General features: G+C 43.5%; 1 protein-coding gene across 1 annotated transcript; it reads right to left on the bottom strand.

The window, feature by feature from the left end:
• Positions 1 to 6,000: 6,000 nt before the first annotated feature.
• Positions 6,001 to 9,498, bottom strand: LOC133105679 (apical junction component 1 homolog). The gene has a single exon (XM_061215946.1). The coding sequence runs from the start codon at positions 9,496 to 9,498 to the stop codon at positions 6,001 to 6,003; it is 3,498 nt and encodes a 1,165-aa protein (XP_061071930.1).
• Positions 9,499 to 10,807: the final 1,309 nt, after the last annotated feature.

The following is a 10,807-nucleotide window of genomic DNA, read 5'->3' as shown; positions in this document are numbered from 1 at the left end:
TTGTCTAGGTTAGCCTTGCTAAAGAATCTCCAGCTTGTGCAGAATGCAGCCATACACATCTTGACTAGGACTAAGAAGTATGAGAATAAATTAATAATTTAATTGTTGAAATGCACCAAAGCAGACCCTGCAGTCTTCCGTGACAAGAGTCTGAAACCCCTGCTTTTTAATTTCAGCTTGATTTATTATTCAACCCTGTCAAATGCAGTAGATCCACAAGATGGCGATGTTCGTTCAATAATATAGCGAGCTGCTTATGCCCTAAACTATAATTCTCACATTAAATTATCAAATATGTTCAAACCAACAAAATTGTGTCTTTACTGAGCATACAAGACCAAATTAGGAGCCATTGTGAAAGTTATCATTTCTGGACTGTACTTCATTATTAGAAATGGTCAGTAAGTGGTAAGATGGGACATCCACACCAATTAGAGATTTCTGTCTGGACAGGTTTTGGGGGGTATGTTTTAAGACCCCTTGTTTACAAGACTTTCCCTTGGGCAGTTTGTGCTATGTCAATGAAAAATGAGTGCTGTAATTTGTTAACATTCTGTATTAGGTTGTTTACAATTTGTTGCCACATGGTCTTCCGAATATAGTTAATGTCAAAATGCAGGCTTCCCATGATATTAGACTAGTTTCCTAGTTTCTAGTTCCCAGTATTTTACATAGTAAACAAGTTAGACTGACAGGCCTGTAGTTTCCTAGATCAGTACGGTCCCCATTCTTATATATTGGTATTATATTACTTTGTTTCCAGTCATCCAGTATTTCTCCAGTTTCTAAAATCTGTATAAAAATACTTGCCAGTGGTTTAAAAATGATCTCACTTAACTCTTTGAGCACCCTTGGGAATATGCCATCGAGGCCTGCTGCCTTATTTGTCTTTAGTTTATGTAATTTATCCAATCCTCTATCTCAATATTGGCACTCTGAGTATTGAGTAGACATTCTGGCCTACTAGTAACCTCCTCCCTGGTAAAACTCTCAACAAAGTAGCCATTTAAGGCATCAGCAATATCTTTATTCTTATACAGCAGTTCTCCTTTGTTATTCTAAATGCACTTAACCTCCTCTTTAATTTTCCTTTTCCTACTACAGTATTGAAATTTTGCATTTTGCATCATCTGAAATTTTCCTTTCAAATAGCCTTTTGGATAACCTTAGTTATTGTTTTACCTTGCAATATGCAATATGCAAAGGTAAGCATGCAATATGTTAATCAATTCATTAATTTGTTTATATCCACAAGCTTTGGGATTGTATCATTGCTTTTCACCAGGCTGTCTGAGACCCCTGCACATTAATCATTAAACAGGCACACAGGATAATGGCGAAAGCCCATTAGACCAACCAATCACGACCAACTTACAGCAGACTCAATGAAGACCATGTTTGTTTAAATTGCTGGAATCACTGGGAAGAGTGTGGGTATAATCCTTCTTCATCCTTAATCACTAGCATTGTTGGCAAGGGCATATGTCAAATAATGATTATTATTATTATTATATAATTTCTGATATCACTGTTCCTCACCCTTCCCTTCTTGTTCTCCCTCACTGTCGAGGCAACACAACCTGCAGAAGAAGGCAGACAGAGTATCAGCCATGCCATGGAGCACATGTTTCTTCAAGTTAACCAGAGTGCCTGAAGGAGACTGCGTCAGCGTGCATCATAGCCATTTTTCAATATTTGTATTTGCTTCATGAAGCATAGTGCCTGTGTTATAGTCTATTAATTTTCCCCTCCTTAACTCATGACTGTTCATGGCTCCATTCAAATGGAATTCATGGCTTTCACACTGAGCTCCAATCCTTTTTTTCACTGTGCCGAATATCCTTTTTGAAGACCTGCTTAGTCCCGTCACCCCTCCTCCCCCATCCGTGCTGACGGATGTGACCTATATTTTTGGGACCCCCAGGGTGGTTAGGTTTTCCCGTGAGTGCTGTTATAATAAAGACTAGAAAATCATGTGTAATTATCACCGGTTCGTCTGCATCAATGCATTTCATTTGTTGGAGGAGACGGTGGTTGGGGGGGGTTACATTGTCGACCCCAGCCACTACAATGATATTATATTATATATAAATAAATTGATTCAGGGTTAGGGTTAGGGTTTTTTACATGATTTTTAACACATAGGGCACATGTTCAAATCTTTGGGTGTAACTCTCATTTTTCTGCTTCTTAAACCAGTGGCAGTATGTTGTATGCATAATTGAACTATGTACACGCACACACACATGCAAACACAGCCTTATCACTCTCAAACACACATATACTCACTGCCCACCAACCCCCACTTATTGCCCTAAGAGCATCTTAAAAGGACCCTCTTGTCTGAAAATCTCAAGACACTTGGTATCCAGTTTATGGAGATCAGAATCCATACCACAGACTGACCCAGGCTTCAGTGTGTCTCTTTCTCACTCTCCCCACTCCATTTATTAAACATGATGTATAAACAACACACTCAAACATAGGAGGGGAGAAAAAAACATGAAAATAAAAAACAACAACATTTTGTAAGTCAACAGGGTTTTCTTCAAAATCCCCCTGGTTTCTTATGGAACCTGCAACTCAGGCATCTGAAAAAAACATGATCCCCTTTGCCACAATAGATAAACATTTTAAATGCAATAAATAGAATATATGTATTTTCTGAAACAAAATATTATACTTTTTCTGTTTTTCAAAAATATTAAGATATCAAGCAATTTGTTTCATATTCAGTAAAATAATCATCATCATGATACAAAGTAACATGCAGTCACTGGGGCCACTGCCCTCATTGCATCTGTACAAGGCTGACTTGAAATAATATCTGTAGCATGTGCTTTAAGGGTCAAGCTGGTTTTCTTTCCTGCACCAGTACAGATATATTCATACAGCTGTGTTTGGGAAAACGTTTTCCTTAGTTCTTCAGAGAATTTTTAATCCAAATTTCATTAATTCCATTACGTTTGCACAGTTCTTCATTTGAGAAAAGTATGTGGCATTGTAATCATGCCATGTTATCATACAGGTCTGGAAATGAGTTCATATCTAAGCCATCTTTGATTACAATACAAAATAAAGAAAATAAAGATTTCTTTTTCATTTTTGGTTAAACTGCAGATCTCTTGAAGTGCTCAGATTATGCACAAATTAGTGAGTGTCTCCAGTTAGTGACTTGGCCTTTTGTATAAGATTTTCCCTAGGGGTACGAAGATAGCCGATAGCTGTTTTCTGTTATGTTTATGGATTCACCCTGTCTTTGCAACATTAATTAATATTAAGTTTAATTAACTCTGTAGTAAATACTTTTTCTAACATATACTGTACACTTTTATAGGTTACTTTTTCTAGTCTAATAATGCCTTTCAGAATCTGCCATGTCTCTTGGTATAGTTTGGCACGTGCACACTGAAATCATAGCTTGTTTCAACACCTTAGCTCACACAGTGCATCATGTACAGCACACAGGATTCTGGGATAGCTAGCACCCCGCTAAGCACCTTCCAAGCAGTGTCTGGTAATCCTTCTCCTTTTGCAGTTTTTTCCATTCTAAAAGAGCAAGTTTCCCGGTTTCACCCTATGTCTGCTTAGATTTATTTTTTATTTTTTTGCTTTGAAAGATCCATAAGGTTTGAATCTAAACGATTAAGACATTTGAACAACAAGCACACAATTATTTATTTAAATGTTTTTTAAAGCAAATGAAAAATTGAATCTGATCAATAGTTAAAAACCTTTTTCAGAGCACTTCATTGTTGTTTTTATAATTTGTGGTCTGTTTTTTATAACCTCAAACTGATTGTGCCATACTGTAATCAACCTCAAGGGTAATACACCTTCAGATATTTTCCTGATTTACTCAAAAGTATATAATCTCCTCTGGAATTATTAAAAGTTATTATTTTAAATTTCAGGATGCGTCTAAAATGGGTTCAAGTGAGAATCACCATCTAAAATCACATATGACGGTACAAGTCACGGCAGCCTGTGTAACCTGGTAATGTAGTTCATGTCTTTTAAATCGCAGTTCAAGTTTTCAGGTATTATCACTCAAACCATAACTCTTTATTTTCATTCGGTTGAGCACTTTAAGAGTAAATTCAAGTGAGCGCTCGCAGACCACCTGAATCCCACCATTGACAAGCGCAGGAGCTTCCAAACCTTGTCCTGCCAGGTCTTGACTCATTTCACCCAGCATATTATAGAAAATTAAAGCACAACTTGCCTGAGAACTGATCTCATTAAGTCTTTAAATGAATATAGAATATGAATTAACTGTAACACAAATATCTTTGAGTTACGTAAATTTGGTTTAAAATTTTTTATCCTAATTATAGATTTAATTAGCAGTGTTTTCTCTGCAAATAAAAAAGAAAAGAAAAAAAAAGAATTGTAATTATGGTGGGGCCACTGGGATGTCACACGACCAGGGTTGGGAACAGGGTTGGGTTGAGAGAAACAATAGAGGTTACAGTACAGTACATCAGTCTTGGCAGCATGACAGTAAATTCATTTTAAGAAGATTAGTGCAGCATAGCATTCTTACTTTACTTTCTTAGCTTACTTTATCAGTCTATAAATGCTTACTTGGCATGACCACCAAGATATAGCAAAAACCATTGCTTTTCAGTGGACCTCAGATGCATTTCTTGGATTGACATTATGTTTTCATTTGAGAATACTGCTAAGATGCTTAAGCATTGGTTTTTGTCTCTTATCCAAAGCAAAAAAATGCTTTGTTAGTGCTACCATTACATTCAATGGCTAATTAGCAAACTAAATATGTTTCACAATACAAAATATGCTCTCCCCTAGTAGAAATGTATCATATGAAATGATTTCTCCATGACATGACACAAGATGCAATGTGCATCAATGTTTCCTCATTAAGCTGGAAATAAAGGACTGTAAATTAAAAATATATATATGTTACATGGTTGCGTCAGGCTGGATTAACATATGTGCACAAGTGACTGAATTGGAGGCTTGATCTATGTGTGTGTGTGTGTGTGTGTGTGTGTGTTAATATTGAATTTTGCAATGGTAAAAGCGACCTGAAATTCCATACATTTATCTGTCAGGACTACATTGTACTGCCTGGCTGAGTTTGAAAAATACTACAAAACAAATCTCAGTAAACTTGATCTCTGACTTACCATGTACATGTATGAGTTCCTTACAACAGCAAGAACTACATTTTATACCAAGTTGAAACACAATCAACTGTCTCTGGTAGAGACTGGAAGCCCCACTTGTATGATGGAACAACATGAAATGCTGTATGTAAATTCTAAAAATGGAATGCCCATTCAGTGACCTTTAAATGGAAATATAACAGCAATACAAGATTTTACCTCCCAAATCATCCACAGGGAAATGACCCGCTGTGATATTTTAAATTTTGCTGTCAGTGTTGCTACTGTGCAGAGTGGCAAAAAAAAAAACAGAGTACAGACTAGATCAATAAAACACACTTGACAGATGAGATGAAGGTGAAACTGATGGATATGAAGAAAATTAGGTTAGTGATGTATCTGCAATATCAGTGTGGGCCATAAATCACACAGAACAGTATAAAACCAGGTTGACCACAGCAAACACTGCACTGTGCTTCTTACTTTGAGTGCAGTGTATGATTTTCCTGGTGCAAATAATACCACTCACCCAGGCATGACTACATAAATGTACCTCTTTTTTTCTGTAGTAAAAACAATTTGTATCTGCAAACATACAACAGAATGATATATAGATACGGTATATACATATAACGTACAGTTCATCAAAGGTGCATGTGATTATGAGAAAATAAGAATGCATAATGATGTGAACAGGCCTTTCAGTCTATTTTGACTCACCATTTTCCTACAGTCCAAACAGTATCTGGCACTGTGTCAAGTCTTGAACCCACCCCAAGGGTCTCTGTCAGTACTACATGAACAAGACCTGTCAAGTGAAATTAATGGACAATGTATTGGCAATACTCTTGTCATACTTGGCATACTATATAATGTCATCGAGAAGATTTGGGGTTGCCACCCAGTCGAGTGTCCTGGGCTCAGATGCAGCCATGATCATGCACATGAACTGCTTCCCGGTCCTCTTGTCAATGGGGTAGATAGTGGTTGGCGTGAACCTTTCATTGCTCTCCACAAAGTCACACAGCTGCCGGTAAACCTGGGGGTACTCGTGACGCAGGAACACCCCCCGGGTCCTCAGCTCCCTTTGGATGTGTATGAAGCATACCTCGCGAGCCTTTCGTCCCGCCTCACCTTCCAGATCAATGTTGGCGGTTCCAGGGGGCGGGGTGAGGATCAACGTCTCCATGCCACTATCCTTCCTCGAGGCTGCCGCGGCTGCTACCGCGGCCTTCCGCTCAGGGCTGTAGGAGGCCAGTGACACCTTGGCATATTTCCTGACGGTTGGAGCTTGGACCCGTGGCGAGGGCCTGTCAGGCACTTGATCGCCCACGGCGATGGAGACGTTCAGGAGGAAGCATTCGCTCGGGTCATACTGATCCCCGGCCTCCTGGAGCTCTCTGCAGTATTCTCCCAGGTTGTCTCTGAAGCTGTCCAGCTCACGCAGGGACATGTAAGTCGGGGTCATGAGGAGGCTCTCCAGGCCATACCGGAGGAAGTTTCCAGATGACCCTGCGCTGGGGAAACCCAGGAAGAGGACCCCCCTACCCCGGGAGAGGTAGCCGACTTTGGCAATACGGGAGAAGGCCTTGTGGACATCTGCTGTCTCTCGGCAGAATTTGATGATATGACGGCAGATGCTTCCCACTCGGCCATACAGGCAGCTCTCCTTGTGGATATCCCAGTCCTCCCGTCGGCAGTTGCGGGAGCAGTAATAGGTATAGCAGCTGTGGCAGGACTTGAAGTAGAGGCAGGCGTTGAAGAGGGTCTCGGTACGCTGGCACTTGCTGTTGGAGCACATCATGGTGTCATCCTCATCTGTGCTCTCGTCTGGTGAGCACTCTTCTGCGCTCTTCTGCTGAAGCCCATCGCAGCCACTGTCTGGGTCTCCTGGAGGGCCTCCGGGGATCATCTTTCTGGAAGCTGGCTGGGGCTGTTTCCTCAAAGGGCCCGGGGAGTCCCTGGACAGACCCTTTTTTGACACCGGTGGTCTTGTTGTCTTCACCTCTTCCTCACCAATCAGTTTCTTAAGCTGGCCCAGAAGGTCCTCGCTATGCCTTCTGCTGGCTGGGGGCTTGTAGTCAATGACTAAGTCAGCCAGCAGCTCATCAAGCTGCTCCAGGCTCTGCTGCAAGGAGCTGTCTTGGGTCTTCTCTTTGGTGGTGGAGTCTACTGCAGAACAGGAGACAGGTTGCTGGTATGAGGCTTTAGCAGATGGCCCATCCCCAGAGTCCAGGGCATCCCAGCTTGGGGAACGGGAAAGTATCTCCTCCGCCTTATGCTTCCTGTCAGATTTGCCACCTTGGTGGATGTCGTTGTCTGTGATAGTGATCTCTGGTGTCACAAACCAGGGCTTTGCAGAGCCTGCACTGAGTCTCCCAGCACTCTCTGTGGGACTTCTGTCAATGAGGGAGTTGTCTGACAGGGACAGGGCTGCATAGCGGCGAGGCGAGCTAGAGAGGTTGACCACCACAGGCTGCCGCCTGTCATCGGTAGCGGGGGACAGTGTCTGCTTGCCCTGGTAGAGGAGATCATCATGGCTCTGGCCGCGTGGCTGCTGCTGTTGCTGAAGCTCTCTTGGCTGCTGCCTTTCCACCCGTGTGTCCAGGATATTGTCCCATGACTTGGAGTAGCTCCGGGGGGCATTAGCCCCCAGCTTGGGGGTTTCCATGCAGGGGTTGGCATACCAGGCGGTCAGCTCAGGCTCCTGCCGCACCCTGGGCGGGGTGAACTGCGAGGCCTGGGAGGAAGGGTGGTGGGTGCTATGGCCGGACACCTCTGAGCCATACCAATCATCCACCTGTGGCTGGGAAACACGAGGCCGCTGAACATGGCCCTCTGTGTGATACCCCCTGGAAGGGATGTGGTGTTCAGATGGAGGGGTGAAACGCTCGTGGACATAGAAGATCTTGGGTGGGACAGTCTGGACGGGGTAGGTCCGGGGATCTTCCGTGTAGTAAGTCCGAGCAGGGGGTGTTTGGATGATGTAAGGTCCTGGCTCAGTTGTGGTGTATTGTTTGGGATACGTGGCTTGCAATGGGTATGGGTAAGGGAAGGGGTACAGCTCCATATCACCATAGTAAGACCGACTTGGGGAGGCATGTATCACACGAGCCCTGGGATCCTGCTGCACATACTGCATTTTGGGGGTAAGGGATGGGCTGGGATTGCTATAAAGATCCTCCGGGTAGTAAGTCCTTGGGTGAGGCACTGGCCCTGGACTGGGATAGCTCACAGGCTCATCAGCGTAGAAGAATTTTGTCAGCACATTAGGGCTGGAGAAGGCCCTCCGCTCTCTCCCGTAGTACTCCCGCGAAGAGGGCATCCTCGGCAGGGGGATCTCCATGGGCTGAGCCTGGACATAGCCACTGGGAGCACTGCTGGAGTAGGGGTACGCAGCCCGGTATTCGCTGCCATAGGAGTCAGAGGTGGGTGTGACCGTTCTGGAGGGGGGGGCTTGCCGGGGCACGGTCAGGCTGTGGCCTCCGGCTGTGTGGTAGTGTTGCCAGGGAACCTCTTCAGAACGGGTGGGTGTTGCCGAAGGCTTCCTCCCAGCGTGGTGCAAGACGGCTGCGTCTGGCTTGATGTCCACCCGGCACCGGACATGAGGGCTGGTGGCCGGTTGCTGCTGCTGCTGATGCTGCTGCTGCCTTTCAGGCTGGCTCTCATTGACAAAGCAATCGGGAACATAGAGGGGAGAGTACCGACTGGTGTCTCCTCTCTGAGGCTGCAGCTTGATGGGATGCACTTCGTTAACGAGTGGCCGGCTTGGTGCAGCCGTGTGGATGGGCTCCCGCCGCGGGGACAACTCGGGCCTCCTGGGGGGGTCCCGTGGAGCCCGGCTGACTTCCCGCCCCCTTCTCCCGACGGGCGGGGACGCCTCACAGGGCACGCGGCTGAAGCCGGTCTTCACCCGCGGCGCACTTTTGGAGCGTGCCCGCTGCCTGTGCTCGTGCCCGATCGCCTCGGAGACCATGGCGGCATTTTGGCTGCTGACGGCGGCGATGTACTGAGCGGGAAGCCGGTGACTGATGAGGTCCGGTGAAGAAAACCGCTGTGGGCCCTGCTGGCCCAGAGTGTTCCAGGCCAGGTTTGGGTGAACGGCATGCCTCTCCACCCTCCGGTACGTGTACTCCATCAGGGAAGTGCAATATCTTTGGTCGCTCAGTGACTCCAGGTCAAAGCTACGACAGTGCCTTTTGTTTATCCGCTCCCGGTTATCCTCCAGTGTGCTGGGGAACCAGGAACCATCACATTTTTTTCCGGAAGGGCGGAAGTGCTCAGAACGTGTGGATGCGGGGCTGGGTTCTATATCTCGGTACGCAGTTGATGCCAGTAGATCAGGTGGGTCGGTGCGTGTCATCTTAAAGGGACTCTTCTTGTTTTCCCCATCAAATTGCCTTCAGGTTAAGATGACCCTGGAAGAGACAAACAAAGAAAACATTTATTTTGGCTTAATTCTTGTTTATGGCTGTATAAACAGTATCATACGTTAGTATATGGTGACCTTTGTTCACGCAGTAGATTTGGCAACACTTTCTATGAACACCTTCATTTAAACTATTTAGCTACATCATAAGCAGTACATAGCAATTTCATAATCACTACATTAATGTTCATAAATAATCATGTTAATAGCCTTAAAGAGGAAAAAAGTGTTTTCACCACAGATTCAGAAAATGATATTACCATGACATACCAACCAATTGAGAGATATTTGCTGCTATTGATATAATAGGACTTATGAAGATAGTATGTAGAGCTCATGATGGAGTGATACAAAGAAAGTGTAGCCTAACTGATTTTAAGAATATATATTTTGTCCTGTCAACTAAAAAAACGATTAATTGTAATTATATCCACTGCCAAGATGTGCGTGCTGTTTAGATTACATTAATTACTTTACATGAGAGAAATTAAGAACTCCATCTTTAATTCTCTTCAGACACTTAATTGTGGAATTAGCAGAAAATCCATTTTAATTTTGCCAACCGTAACCTAGACAAAATGGCAGACTTTATACACCAGCTTTTAAAAGCTCTCTCATACCTATACACCCACATACTGGCTGGGTTGTAAGGGAGGGAAACACTAAATTACACAGCTTCCATAAATGTCTGCCTGGCACCAAAGAGAAAGGTAAATGCATTTGAAGGCAGGCTTTAATGGAACTGAAAGGACAGCTCTGCAAGAGAAAAAACCCAATTTAAACCACAAATACACACCGTCAAAGGCTGACAACACCAGTTTACACTGCAATCATCGTTTTAGTTAATAGGCAATATGGGATAACCTGGAAAAATTCAAGAAAATTAACCACAAATGGCTCTAATGAATTTTGAAACCAACAGCCATGCTATTCAAGAGCACAAATTCATGCTTTTGCCAGTATTCAATCAATATTTGGCCATAATTGTGACACACAATTAGGAACGCAAAAGTTCATTTCTTTCTCGTTTTTAAATTAAATTAGCTCACTAAACTGCATTTGTAAAGAAACATTCTCATGCTTTAAATTGGAAAATTGCTAAATTAACGACAAAAGCTGAATGAATGAAAGCAATTATATGCATCGTGTATCAGAATCAGAAGGATGTAGGCAGTAACCACTAGGTATTTTAATGTGTGAACTTAGTTAATGCAGTTTCTAAACCTTAACTAAGTTGTGTTGC

This window comes from Conger conger, chromosome 12 (genome assembly GCF_963514075.1).
Source record: "Conger conger chromosome 12, fConCon1.1, whole genome shotgun sequence".
NCBI classification, from domain to species: Eukaryota; Metazoa; Chordata; class Actinopteri; order Anguilliformes; family Congridae; genus Conger; species Conger conger.
This window is presented reverse-complemented; position numbering and strand designations above follow the sequence as displayed.